Raw genomic sequence first — 15367 nt, forward strand, 5'->3', positions numbered from 1 at the left:
TTGTCCTTTCCGACTTCTTCTCTAGTGTTCTCCCAATCTGTATGAACAAAAAGATACCAAACTATAGACACAATAATGTGTTTTTTTTTATAGCCTTGGATGAGCCTGCCGATTGTTTATATATGGATTTATAGAGGAACAACTAGGAGCGAAGTAGGAGCATGTGTTGCTGCAGGAGGTGAGAGTGGGAACATGTTCTTCTGCAGGATATGGGAGTAGGAACATATGCCACTGCAGGACGTGAGAGTGGGAACATGTGCTTTTGCAGGACATGTGAGTAGGAGCTTGTGTTGCTGCAGGAGATTGGAGCATAATAATGTGTTGCTGCAGGAGATTGGAGCATAAGCATGCGTTGCTGCAGGAGACTGGAGTATAAGCATGCATTGCTGTATGAGATTGGAGTATAAGCATGTGTTGCTGCAGGAGATTGTAGTAGGAGCATGCATTGCTGCAGGAGATGGGGGGGGATAAACATGCATTGTTGCAGGAGATTGGGAGTAGGAGCATGCATTGCTACAGGGGATTTGGGGTTGTAAGCATGCATTGTTGCAGGAGATTGGAGTAGGAGCATGCATTGCTACAGGAGAGGTGTGTATGAGCATGCATTGTCGAAGGAGAAGGTAGTATGAGCATGCATTGCTGCAGGGGATTTGCGGGGGTGTACGCATGCATTGTTGCAGGAGAGGTGAGTATGAGCATGCATTGTTGAAGGAGAAGAGAGTATGAGCATGCATTTGCGGTGGCCGAGTACTGGATGGTGTTGCCCCATACCTTTCCTGCCATGTCAGGCTGTGTCCCTCAGTGTACCCAGGGCCCCCTGTAGTTGTTTCCCCATTTGTAGATATGTTGGATATTAAAAGATGTGTTATACCTTTAATAAAATGTACCATGTGATTGTTACCCAGGAGGTACCAGTGACCAGCTGACCCCCAGAGTGACCTATGGGCTCCCTGCTAGTGTCACGATTCGGCTAGCTGGATGTGGATCCTCTGTGTGAGCGAGGGATTGGCGTGGACCGTGTCGGTGGACCGGTTCTAAGATGCTACTGGTATTCACCAGAGCCCGCCGCAAAGCGGGATGGTCTTGCTGCGGCGGTAGCAACCAGGTCCACCGGCAACGGCTCAACCTCGCTGACTGCTGAGAAGGCGTGGGACAGAAGGACTAGGCAGAGGCAAGGTCAGACGTAGCAGAAGGTCGGGGCAGGCGGCAAGGTTCGTAGTCAATGTGGATAGCAGAAGATCTGGAAACACAAGCTTTGGACAACACTAAACGCTTTCACTGGCACAAGGCAACAAGATCCGGCAAGGGAGTGCAGGGGTAGTGAGGTATTATAGCCAGGGAGCAGGTGGAAGCTAATTAGGCTGATTGGGCCAGGCACCAATCATTGGTGCACTGGCCCTTTAAATCTTAGAGAGCTGGCGCGCGAGCGCCCTAGAGAGCGGAGCCGCGTGCGCCAGCACATGACAGCCGGGGACCGGGACGGGTAAGTGACTTGGGATGCGATTCGCGAGCGGGCGCATCCCGCTATGCGAATCGCATCCCCGCCGGCAATGTCAGTGCAGCGCTCCCGGTCAGCGGGTCTGACCGGGGCGCTGCAGAGAGAGAGTACCCCCCCCTTAGGTCTCCCCCTCTTTTTGTCTCCTTGTCCCTTCAAAAGAGACGACAACATAGGGGACGCCTCTTGAGTCTCCTTCTGAAAAAAGAAATTCTGGGTAGCTATACCAGGGGCAGGTAGTTCAGAAGAAGTGGGAATGGGGAGGGGGGGCAGAGGGTGAAGCTTGTCACGGGGCAGAGTGTCACCAGGACGGGGGCTATGAGGAGGCACGGCACAGTCCAGATAGGCCTTGGGGAGTCTAGGCACAGGAGGAGACACTGAGGCCCGACAGACGGGACTGGGAGCCAATGTTAGGCATCTCTTACGGCAAGCAGGGCCCCAATTCTTGATCTCCCCGGTGGTCCAGTCAAGGGTGGGAGAATGATGCTGGAGCCATGGAAGACCGAGGAGGACTTCAGAGGTGCAATTGGGAAGGACGAACAATTCAATCTTTTCGTGATGGGGTCCAATGCACATTAAGAGGGGTTCTGTGCAGTAACGCACGGTGCAGTCCAATTTAACTCCGTTGACCGAGGAAATGTAGAGCGGCTTGACGAGACGGGTCACAGGGATGCAGAACTTATTCACCAAAGAGTCCAGAATAAAATTTCCAGAGGCACCAGAGACCAAGCAGGCCACAGCTGAGAGGGAGGAGTTGGCAGAAGGAGAAATCCGCACGGGCACCGTGAGACGTGGAGAAGCAGATTTCGTACCAAGAGACGCCACACCCACGTGAGCTGGGTGCGTGCGTTTCCCAGACGTGGAGGGCGAATAGGGCAATCCACCAAGAAGTGTTCGGTACTGGCGCAGTACAGACATAAATTGTTATCCCTACGGCGAGTCCTCTCTTCGTGGGTCAGGCGAGACCGATCCACTTGCATAGTCTCCTCGGCGGGAGGCCCAGGGGTAGATTGCAGAGGATACTGTGAGAGAGGTGCCCAGAGATCAAGGTCTTTTTCCTGGCGGAGCTCCTGGTGTCTCTCAGAAAAACGCATGTCAATGCGGGTGGCCAAATGAATAAGTTCTTGCAGTTTGGCAGGAATCTCTCGTGCGGCCAGCACATCCTTGATGTTACTTGATAGGCCTTTTTTAAAGGTCGCACAGAGAGCCTCGTTATTCCAAGATAATTCGAAAGCGAGAGTACGAAATCGGATGGCGAACTCGCCTACTGAAGAATTACCCTGGACCAGGTTCAGCAGGGCAGTCTCGGCAGTCTCGGGCTGGTTCCTGGAAGACACTACGGACTTCAGCGAAGAAGGACTGGACTGTGGCTGTGGCAGGATCATTGCGGTCCCAGAGCGATGTGGCCCAAGACAAGGCCTTTCCTGAAAGAAGGCTCACTACGAACGCCACCTTAGACCATTCTATAGGAAATTGGTCCGACAACATCTCCATATGTAGGGAACATTGAGATAAGAATCCACGGCAGAGTCTAGAGTCCCCATCAAATTTGTCCGGCAGGGACAAGCGGAGGCTAGGAGCGGCCACTCGCTGCGGAGGAGGTGCAGGAGCTGGCGGAGGAGATGGTTGCTGCTGTAGCAGTGGCAGAAGTTGCTGTAACGTGGCGGTCAACTGCGACAGCTGCTGTCCTTGTTGGGCGATTTGCTGCGATTGCTGAGCGACCACCGTGGATAGGTCAGCGAGACTTGGCAACGGCACCTCAGCGGGATCCATGGCCGGATCTACTGTCACGATTCGGCTAGCTGGATGTGGATCCTCTGTGTCAGCGAGGGATTGGCGTGGACCGTGTCGGTGGACCGGTTCTAAGATGCTACTGGTATTCACCAGAGCCCGCCGCAAAGCGGGATGGTCTTGCTGCGGCGGTAGCAACCAGGTCGTATCCACCGGCAACGGCTCAACCTCGCTGACTGCTGAGAAGGCGTGGGACAGAAGGACTAGGCAGAGGCAAGGTCAGACGTAGCAGAAGGTCAGGGCAGGCGGCAAGGTTCGTAGTCAATGTGGATAGCAGAAGATCTGGAAACACAAGCTTTGGACAACGCTAAACGCTTTCACTGGCACAAGGCAACAAGATCCGGCAAGGGAGTGCAGGGGAAGTGAGGTTAAATAGACAGGGAGCAGGTGGAAGCTAATTAGGCTGATTGGGCCAGGCAATAATCATTGGTGCACTGGCCCTTTAAATCTTAGAGAGCTGGCGCGCGCGCGCCCTAGAGAGCGGAGCCGCGCGCGCCAGCACATGACAGCTGGGACCGGGACGGGTAAGTGACTTGGGATGCGATTCGCGAGCGGGCGCGTCCCGCTATGCGAATCGCATCCCCGCCCGCAATGTCAGTGCAGCGCTCCCGGTCAGCGGGTCTGACCGGGGCGCTGCAGAGAGAGAGACGCCGTGAGCGCTCCGAGGAGGAGCAGGGACCCGGAGCGCTCGGCGTAACAGCTAGTCTCCCCTAAATAAGCCCTGGGTGGAGCTAGCTTCTCGCTCTTAGAGCTCAGCTCTTGCTTCCTACTGAGGTCCAGAGCAATCGTGCCTAGAGTGTGGGTCCGGAGTAGTGGAGGCCTCACGTCAAGTCCTGCAGCCACAAGTCAAGTGCTAGTAAGATAAAGTCACCGTTCTGTCAGTCACAAGTCAGTCAAGTCAAGTCATCTGTCTACCCAGCGTGGCCTGCACTAAATTCTCCTGTCCAACTACAAGTCCCAGCAAACCTGCAAGGTCTCTGCATCACCGCCTTGGGCCCTAGCTGTACTGCATAGACTGTAACAACTGTCTACCCTCAGTAAAGCTACTGTTGTCCATAACTTGGTGTCGGTGTCTTCATTGCCTCCATGCCTAGCCCAGGATCCAGTGGTCTACCTTCGGGTGGTTAAGGATAAACCACGCCCTGGCGTCATTAACACAAGGGGTTAAAGGGGTATTCCAGGCCAAAAATTTTTTTTTATATATCAACTGGCTCCGGAAAGTTAAACAGATTTGTAAATTACTTCTATTAAAAAATCTTAATCCTTCCAATAGTTATTAGCTTCTGAAGTTGAGTGGTTGTTTTCTGTCTAACTGCTCTCTGATGACTCCAGGAGCTGTGCAGTTCCTATGGGCATATTCTCCCATCATGCACAGCTCCCGGGACATGACATCATCATTGAGCAGTTAGACAGAAAACTTCAGAAGCTAATAACGAGCTTGAAAAAGACCAGGGAGCTGGTTGAAACGTTGTTCTGGACACCCCCACTGTGATGGAATAAAACTTGTTTGAATTTTACTACTTAGTGTGCTGCGGATATTTCCAATTTCAACCTACATAGCTAGCTACCTGGCCACCTACCTACATATCTAGCTATGTGGTAAGCCACCTACCTACATAGCCAGCTATCTGACCATCTACCTAAATAACTAGCTATCTGACCACCTACCTCTATAGCTAGCTATCTGACCACCTACCTACATAGCTAGCTACCTGACTACCTAACTACAAAGCTATCTACCTGGCAACCAACCTTCATAGCTAGCTTCCTGGCCACCAACTTACATAGCTAACTAACTGACCACCAACCTACATAGCTAGCTACCTGGCCACCTACCTACATAGCTTGCTACCTGGCCACCTACCTAGATAGCTAGCTGACTGTCCAACTACCTACATAGCTAGCTAACTGGCCACCTACCTACATAGCCAGCTACCTGGCAGCCAACCTACATAGCTAGCTATCTGATCACCTACCTACATAGCTTGCTACCTGGATACCAACCTACATAGCTAGCTACCTGGCCACCAACATACAAAGCTAGCTACCTGGCCACCAAGCTACATAGCTATATAACTGTCCACATACCTACATAGCTATCTACCTACCTACAAAGCAAACTACCTGGCCCCCTACCTACAGAGCTAGCTACATGGCCACCAGCCTACATAGTTAGCTACCTGGCCACCAACATATAAAGCTAGCTACCTGGATAATAACCTACACAGCTACCTACCTGGCTACCAACCTACATAGTTATCTACCTGGCCCCTACCTACATAGCTACCTACCTGGCTGCCAACCTACATCACTAGCTACCTGGCTACCTACCTACATAGCTACCTTCCTGACTACCAACCTACATAGCTAGCTACCTGGCTATCTACCTACATAGCTCGCTACCTGGCCACCTACCTACATAGTTACCTGCCTTCATAGTTACCTAGTTACTTATTTACCTACCTTCTGACATACTTGGCTACTTACCTAGATAGTTGATCTTGGTAAGTAAAGGTCCTGTATTGGGGATCACTGTGGACAGACATCAGAACAGTAAGTCATGTCTTGCATATGTGCAGCACCACCTGTTATTTGCTTGTGGATTTCTAAAAGGAGGGTTAATGTTTGCATTCTTTATATGCAAAAAAATATATAAAAAATCTCAATAAACAGATTTAAAACAAAAATTTCCTATTACGGAGCCATATTTAATTTGCATAAGGAAACCGAAGCACAGACAGTGATATAAATAGGAAACATTAACATTTATTGTGCCCTTAAATGGTCATTGCTTTTTCTACAAATTCAGCAAAAATTAATAGCAAAAGTGAATGTAAGAAATTGGGCTTTACTATGACTTTTTGTATTATTAGTATATGGTGTTAACTATCGAGCTACAGCTGCGGGCAGAGCAATACATTGAGGTGAAATATCATCTTGTGGGCTACAGTGGTCACTCAATAGTTAAAAAACACCATAGCCCTGGCCTTAAGGTTTTTCAACCTTCATAGTCCTATACCAGAAAAATCTCTTCTATCATCTCTAAGGAGGAGCATCAACCGATTCCTTACTCTAAGAAAAGCCTTCTTGTCATGAAGCAGAAACCTTTGTTTTGTACTGCCACCTGGTGGTGTAGAAGGGCAATGTACGAAATGTTTTTTTCGAAGGTTCTTTCTTAAAGGGGTATTTAAAAAAGAATAGATAAGATCCACAGGGGATTGCTCGGACACCCGCTATCTCCAGAATGTGGCCCTGGCTCTCTCATCTGCATGGAGCAGCAGATGGCATATACTCCAAGTACTGACTGTACGGACAAACCTTTTAACAGATCTTAAATCTAAATTCTCCCACTCTGAAATAAAACACTGACACTCATGAACCTTTTAAGTGGGCTGGGTGGTGGTCACAGCTCGTTTATTTAAATATATGTAACTCTGTTAAATAAATATAACACTGCATAGCAGTAACCATGAAAAACCAACTTCTTATTGCCGAAGTACTGCTTCAGCCGAAGCAGTATGCCCCACTGTCTCCACAGCGTGCATGTGCTGCCTTCGGCACCTCAAAACTCCCCAAAATAAACCTCCTTTACGCCAGCTGTGACTTACAAAATCACACAAAGTATATTGAAATTGATCATCAAAAAGGAAAATATATATATATATTTTTTTTTTTTTAATTTTTTTTTTTTTTTTTTTTTTTTTTTTTATATAAAAGGGGTAACAAAAAACCGAACGTCCCACAACAGGACGCCCGGTTGAACAAACAAAACAAACAGGAAAGCAAAAACCAGGGAGGGAGGGCGGGACCTTGGATGCTGGAACACAAGAGGGAGAGCTGCTTGCAGGACACCCAGTAAATACCCCTGGGCGTACCCCCTTTGGAAAACCCCTCCCCAAGGTACTGGAGTGGGAGGGTTGCTATTTCTTCCTGCTTCTTAACCCTTTCGTCCCCACAGTCAGGGCTACCTATGCCTATTCGGCCAGGTAACCTACAGACTGTACGGACAAACCTTTTAACAGATCTTAAATCTAAATTCTCCCACTCTGAAATAAAACACTGACACTCATGAACCTTTTAAGTGGGCTGGGTGGTGGTCACAGCTCGTTTATTTAAATATATGTAACTCTGTTAAATAAATATAACACTGCATAGCAGTAACCATGAAAAACCAACTTCTTATTGCCGAAGTACTGCTTCAGCCGAAGCAGTATGCCCCACTGTCTCCACAGCGTGCATGTGCTGCCTTCGGCACCTCAAAACTCCCCAAAATAAACCTCCTTTACGCCACTGAAGGAGCCCGTGTACTCCTACACGGAGCTCCGACCCCCACTCAATACAAAAAGGGGCTGTTCAACGCCATCTTGAAGACCAGAAAGGAAGATGTCCAGCCCAATATCGTTGAGGTGGACACCATCGCTTATCATAAACCTCCTATTATCCCCTTCCAGCTCCCTGTGCCTGACCACCACACCGCCCTTGGACCGAACAAACCTCGCCATCCTGGAATTAACTAAACGGCGAGACCGCTCAATGGCCTCTGCATCCCTGGCACCCTGCCATTTTACCCGTGGAACAATCTCCGACCACACCAGAACCATCTCGGAGAAAAATCCACCGAGCCGTTCCACATCCGCTTTCATAATGGTTATCAACTCGGGGACCCTGGTGAAACATAGGTCGTTGCCACCCGCGTGGACAACCAAAACAACTCCCGATCTCAGCCTACCGGACAGGTCCACCGTCTCCGAGAGCACTTGAGGCCATCTCATACCCGGAATCCCCCTCCATTGGGCATCGACTTGATGGAAACCCAACGATCTCCCTCCAGGCCGGCAGGCCGCTCGCTGTGCCGCCCGATGAACATAGGAGTGGCCCAAGAACACCACCGTAGCAACCGGAGGATCTAAAAAGAAAAACAGGTTAAAGCAACAATTCAGGGCGCACGTAACCAGCATAGCAATCCGAGCGCCAACGCCCAATACGCTGAATATCAGACACGGACAATCCTGCCCTGGACGCCTCCGTAGCCGCCCCAATCCGAAAGGAATGCGTTCCGAATTCGGAAGGGGGGGCCCCCACGTATTGCAGACACCGCTTGAACAGCGACTGAAATTGAAAACGGGACAAAGCCGAACCATCAGCATGAGAGAAAAATTGTCTGCCAGAAACACGAATCAACAAATAAGCGGAAACCGCCCGCACCGGGCAGGCCGGGCCATCAACCGACTGAAGGCGAACCCAAGCTCCCGTTCCCGTCTGATCGGTTTTCGACCGCCGGATACGCAGCTGCAAAACACCGTTGGAGCAAACCACATCCTCAAAAAGCAAACCACCAGAACCCTGCTTAGAGGAAGGAACCAACTCCCCCACCCGCAGAGCACCAAAAAACGCAACACAAAAAGCAGCGGAGTATAAGGCAGATTCAAAAGGGGAACAACAGCAACTGACCGAGGCCTGTACTAGCGAGACAAGCAAAGTATAGGAAACAGGGCGCCGCTGTTCCCTGCGGACATGAGTACGCTGCCATCCCTTCAGCGATTGCTGAATCAAAAAACGTTTTGTAACATCTTCCCACCCCAGTAAGCGAAAATAAAAACTAACCCCCGCCAGCCTGCGCCGCGCCACTAAAGCAGAAAAATGTGAAGCGCGCAATGACAATAAGTAGTCCACAGTTACCTCCAATCTCGAATCAGAACACCCAGACACATTTCGCCCATACACCAAAAGACACCACTCCTTCCACGCCTTACCATGTCCCGACCACGTAGAGGCCGCCATCGATGATTCCAGTAGTGGCATCAATCTCCTGTCACTAGGCCCCAGACCAAAGGCGGGCACGCTCGACCCTCCAGCTCTGCCGTCGGGCACAACCTCCTGAAGTCCTGGAACTGAAATCGAGACAAAGAATCAGCAATAACATTATCAACACCCGGGACATGCCGAGCCCGGAACCAAATATTGCATTCCAAACAACGGAGAACCAAGTGACGTAAAAGCGACAAGACAGGAAGCGAAGAGGAAGACAAGCCATTAATACAATGCACCACACTTGCGTTGTCCGTCCAAAAGCAAACCCTTTGATTACTGAAACGACCACTCCACAGCTCAACAGCCACAACGATAGGAAAAAGTTCCAATAACGCCAAGTTCCGGCACCAACCCCTCTCTTCCCAATCCGGCGGCCACGCTTCCGCGCACCACTCACCAGCAAAAAAGGCACCAAAACCAACCGATCCTGCAGCATCCGTGAAAAGCTGCAGTTCACCGCTGCAGACCTCCTCCGCCTGCCAACAGGTATGGCCATTATAACACCGCAGAAACTCCCGCCACACCAACAAATCAGATCTCAGACACCGAGAGATGCGGATCCGGTGACCAGGTAGGGCAACTCCCCTGGTCGCTAAAGATAAACGCCTGGAAAAAACCCTACCCATCGGCATTACCCGACAGGCAAAAACCAAATGCCCCAAGAGCACCTGCATCTGCCGAAGAGTGACTTTCTTCGCCTCACAAAAACACTCAACCCATTGTAACATAATCTCCAACTTAGTAGAAGGCAAACGAAAAACCATAGCCACCGAATCAATCTCAATACCCAAAAAAGACATTACTGTGGACGGACCTTCCGTCTTGTCTGCAGACAGCGGAACACCAAAACGCTGCATCAAAAAACGAAAAGTACTTAACAGGAAACCACATCTGGGGGAACCCGCAGGGGCAACAAACAAAAAGTCGTCCAGATAGTGAATCACCGATGAACAGCCCGTCTCAAAACGTACTACCCACTCCAAAAACGTACTAAACATTTCGAAGTAGTGACATGAGATAGAACAACCCATGGGCAAACAGACATCATAATAGAAATCACCATCCATACGACAACCCAACAAATGAAAACACTCCGGATGTACCGGGAGCAGGCGAAAAGCCGATTCAATATCGGACTTCGCCATTAAGGCTGCAGGCCCCGCTCCTCGCACTAGTGCCACTGCCCTGTCAAAAGACACGTAGGAAACCGAGGAATCCTCCTTCGGAATCCCATCATTGACAGATGTACCCTTCGGGTAGGACAAATGATGGATAAGTCGGAATTTTCCAGCCTCCTTCTTAGGCACCACACCCAACGGGGAAACTCTAAACATAGGCAGCGGAGGGTGGCGGTACGGGCCCATAAAGCGCCCTAGGGCCACCTCCTTTCCAATTTTTTCACTCAACACATCCGGGCGTTCCCTGGCAGATTTCAAATTGTCGGGGTACTCCCCAGCATCAGAACCCAAAACAAAGGGGATAAAAAACCCCTGGGAAAAACCATCCCTCAAAACTCGGGCGCACTCCTTATTGGGGTACCGCTCTAACCACGGGGACATCGCGGACACGTTCACCGGCGTCCTTCCCCTCACTGGCAGCTGCGGGACGCCCCGGGAGCTTCGGGGCCCGTGGACAACGCGTTGCAGCGTGGCCACCTCTGCAAGCGGAGCATTCGTGCTTGTATTTGCACAGGTTAAGGAACTTACAGTGTCCTTCGTTAAATAGCCAGCATGCGCCGGGACGCCGCACGGCCACTGACCCTGGTGTCCCCGCTGGGCCAGCGGCCCCAGACTGAAAGGGGGTTCCCTTCTGGGCCATCATCAAGCGCAACCAAACATCAGTTGCCTTAACTCCCCAACCAACCTCGGGCGTCAAGGCCAGGCGACGACGAAATTCTTCGTCATAACGCCACCAGGCCGATCCCCCATGAGACTTGTAGGCATTATACACCGAGTCCATATATATAAAAAGCTCCGAATAACGTTCAGGATGCTTTTCACCCATTATACAACCCAAAACAGCAAAAGCCTGAACCCAATTTCCCATAGTCTTAGCTACTTTTGGCCTAGCCGGAAAAGACTTTTCAGGCTGAGGCCTACGCTCCTTATCAATGGTGTGCTGGTCCACCGACACCAACGACCAGACATCAACATACTGGTTCCCCCAAATCTTTTCTTTCACAGCCAACTCAACATGCGATCCAAGGGGACTGACACCACAAAAGAATGACTCCTTGTGTACCCCCGCCCGTACCGGGGAAACCTTCCTAACCACGGGAGCAGGACTAGCCTGTGAACCCTCCAACCTAGCCAAAACCGCTTTAAGAGTAGGCAAAAGATCAGAACCCGCATCACCCCAAACCCCAGCAAAGTTGAACTCACCCGTCTGCGCAGGAACAACAGTCGGAGAAGATGAAGGTCCACACTGAGGAACCGGAGCAGGGTCCACACGCTCCGCGGGTGCAGGTGTATCTACAGCCCCCTGTCGGTCAGCTCCATTTGAAGACCTCCGAGCAGGCTTGGACCTGTGTCGCCTGCCCGAACGCCTACGAGACCTCCTGTCCGGGCTAACGGAACTCCAGGAACTCTCCCCCGAGGAGGAGGGCGAACGCCAGCGGGATGAACGGGACCTGCGGGACCTGTCCCTGTTCCTGGACTCCCGGCGACAACGTCTCCTACACCCATGATGCGACACAGCAGTTCTGCTTCTGCGCGATCGGCCAGAACCCCGGGAGGACGATCGGGACCGACGCCCACGGGACCGACTCACAGACCCATAACCATCACGGTCACGCGGTGGCTGGCTGACTATAGGCGCCGGCAACTGTGCAGCAGCAACCACTGGGGGAGGGGGGGGGGGGGAGGGAGGGGGTTATGCAAGAGGCCGGGGGCACTATGTGGCTGTGGAGCAGGGGTTAAAATTGTAGCCTGAGAGATAGGAGGCAGCAAACCCTGGCCCACTCCCGCAACCTCTACAGCATCTTCAAATAAAGGCTCACTACCCACATCCATAGAATCTACTACAGCAGGCAGCAAAGGGGCATTTTCAGGGAGACTAGTATAGCTGCTGCCTGCAATTGGAACCACACTGGGACCCTGGAAAACAGGAGGGGTACCAGGCACCTCATCAGCTGATGAGGATGCCTGCGAATTATGAGAGGCCTGTGCGCCCATTATCTGACCTGCCACTAAGGATCCGCGCTCAGCCTTAGCTGCAGCCGAGACAGCGCGCCGGGAAGTGCGGGGAGCCGAAACCGGAAGGGGCGGAGCTACCGCCCGACACTTCGCTGGGCCAATGCTGGCCGCGAAGGCCCGGGATCCCGGCGCCGTGCGCGCGGCCTCCCCAGCACGCCGGGCGCCGCTGGGAAGGTGAGGGGGACTGGGGCTAAGCCTGGAAGGGGGGCGCCTCTGTCTAGAAGTACGTCGGCCCCGCGGGGCCGCCGCCGGAGCCGACAGTAAATCAACAGGGGCTGCAACAGGAACAGGGGAGCTAACAGGAGCCGGGGCACGCATCGCAGCAGCGTCCCCGAGCTCCGCTAAAATGCGGGGGATAAGTGAAGCATCAGCCAGCACCCGCTCCCGGAAACCACACCAAAACTGTTCGTCAGCCATCACAGGGGATGCTCTCACCTTGGATGCTGGAACACAAGAGGGAGAGCTGCTTGCAGGACACCCAGTAAATACCCCTGGGCGTACCCCCTTTGGAAAACCCCTCCCCAAGGTACTGGAGTGGGAGGGTTGCTATTTCTTCCTGCTTCTTAACCCTTTCGTCCCCACAGTCAGGGCTACCTATGCCTATTCGGCCAGGTAACCTACAGACTACAGAAGTGCCAGAGATACCCAAGTTCTGTACTCTGTTATCTGTGGCGCCCACTTAGACATAAAATGAAGCGGCAGATGACATGTGCCATTTACCGCTCCACACAGCTGGGAGAGCCAAGGCCACATTCTGGAGATAGCGGGGGTCCCAGCGCAGGGGCGGACACAGACAGCAGAGGGCCCCTGTGCAAAGAATGTGCCTGGGCCCCCCCCCCAGCACTGTGCCCCCTCATGTACCTAGACCCCACCGGAGGGCCTCCACTTACCCTGCGCGTGTGGTGTCGCCACTTGCCTTGTCCACCACAGGTGGATGGAACGGCTCCTGAGGTGGGCTCCGGGTGGCCCCTGTCCCTCTCAGTGTGCGGCCCAGTGAGTACTCCCCCAGGTCAGCCTGACCCGTATCTAGCTGGGAGGCAGAGGGCAGTGCTCCCCTTTACATTCGCACCCCTGGACTTAGCACGACACCCCTTGGCACCCCCTGGTTCCTTGGCTTCTTATCCTTAATGATAGAAGTGACTTACAGGCAGGGCCAGACTGGGACCAAAAATAGGCCCAGGCATTTTAAAATAAACAGCCCATTTTTATGGTGGGGGTCTGACTCATGGGACCCCCACCAATCACCTTGGTTCAAGTGGCTCCCGAGATGTTGGAAAGCTGCAACTCCCATCATGTCTGAAGTGACTACAGCTGATGGGACAGTCAGGAGACTACACAATGATATCAGTGACTAAAGCTCTGATGGGACAGTTAGGAAAATACACAATGATATCACCGACCTGAGTGACGTCTTCTCTGTTGTCTTTACTTTTCTTCTTCCTCTGGTCCAGACACCAGGATTTCTTCCATCTTCTCTGCAGAGTCTGACACCTGGACATCATTGGTTCCTTAATTTGTCAGTAGAGCCTCATCCTCTGTATGATGACAATAATCATTATAACCTTGCCAAATACTGTACCCCTGAATATAATATTGCCAACCACTGTACACCCTGAATACTGCCAACCACTGTACCCCTGAATATAATACTGCCAACCACTGTACCCCCTGAATACTGCCAACCACTGTACCCCTGAATATAATACTGCCAACCACTGTACCCCTGAATATAATACTGCCAACCACTGTACCCCTGAATATAATACTGCCAACCACTGTACCCCTGAATATAATACTGCCAACCACTGTACCCCCTGAATACTGCCAACCACTATACCCCTGAATATAATACTGCCAACCACTGTACCCCCTGAATATAATACTGCCAACCACTGTACTCCCTAAATACTGCCAACCACTGTACCCCTGAATATAATACTGCCAAATACTGTACCCCTGAATATAATACTGCCAACCACTGTACCCCTGAATATAATACTGCCAACCACTGTACTCTATCAATATAATACTGCCAACCACGATACACCACTGAATCACCCCATACACTCCATCCTCAGTCTCCTCATCACCCCATACACCCCACGCACCCCATCCTCAGTCTCATCCCCCCATACACCCCACACAACCCATTCTCAGTCTAATCATCACCCCACGCACCCCATCCTCAGTCTCATCACCCCATACACCCCATCCTCAGTCTCATCACCCCATACACCCCATCCTCAGTCTCCTCATCACCCCATACACCCCATCCTCAGTCTCCTCATCACCCCACACACCCCATCCTCAGTCTCCTCATCACCCCATACACCCCATCCTCAGTCTCCTCATCACCCCATGCACTCCATCCTCAGTCTCCTCATCACCCCATGCACTCCATCCTCAGTCTCCTCATCACCCCATCCTCAGTCTCCTCATCACCCCATACACCCCATCCTCAGTCTCCTCATCACCCCATGCACTCCATCCTCAGTCTCCTCATCACCCCATGCACTCCATCCTCAGTCTCCTCATCACCCCATCCTCAGTCTCCTCATCACCCCATACACCCCATCCTCAGTCTCCTCATCACCCCATGCACTCCATCCTCAGTCTCCTCATCACCCCATCCTCAGTCTCCTCATCACCCCATCCTCAGTCTCCTCATCACCCCATATACCTTAAGCACCTCATCAGTATTACACAGCTGACACCCCCCCCCCGATCCTTCTCATCAACATTAAACCCCCTAATCATTACCCCCCTGACCCCCCCTCTGGTCCTCCTTATCAACACTACACTCTCCCAGACCCCCAATCCTCCTTATCATTACACCACCAGCCTCTTCAACACCCCTCCTGTCCTCTTCTTCATCATTTCAATCCCCTCCCCCCACCGCCCTGCACCCGACCGTCGCTCTCCTCACCTTATCTGCTCAGCGATGCGGCCGTGTGAGGCGGGAGGGTTTGCTGCTCCTGTCGCTTCTGCCGGGGTCAGAGGCCATGACACGTGACGTCAGGGGCTTGGAACAGACGTGCGTGCCTGCGCGGGGCACGTCTGTTCCCATCAGCCCCTG

General features: G+C 52.0%; 1 protein-coding gene across 1 annotated transcript in view; it reads right to left on the minus strand.

Moving 5' to 3' along the window:
- Positions 1-7596: 7596 nt before the first annotated feature.
- The window catches only part of LOC130283120 (proline-rich protein 36-like), a 30123-nt gene continuing 22352 nt past the window's right edge, over positions 7597-15367 (minus strand). Inside the window, exons 2-4 of the mRNA XM_056532307.1 lie at positions 11479-11589; positions 9040-9177; positions 7597-8192 (exon numbers count right to left, since the gene is read on the minus strand). Of these exons, the coding sequence (XP_056388282.1) occupies positions 7597-8192; positions 9040-9177; positions 11479-11589 (845 nt within the window). The remainder of the gene's footprint in view (positions 8193-9039; positions 9178-11478; positions 11590-15367) is intronic.

Source organism: Hyla sarda, chromosome 7 (genome assembly GCF_029499605.1).
Source record: "Hyla sarda isolate aHylSar1 chromosome 7, aHylSar1.hap1, whole genome shotgun sequence".
Lineage (NCBI taxonomy): Eukaryota > Metazoa > Chordata > Amphibia > Anura > Hylidae > Hyla > Hyla sarda.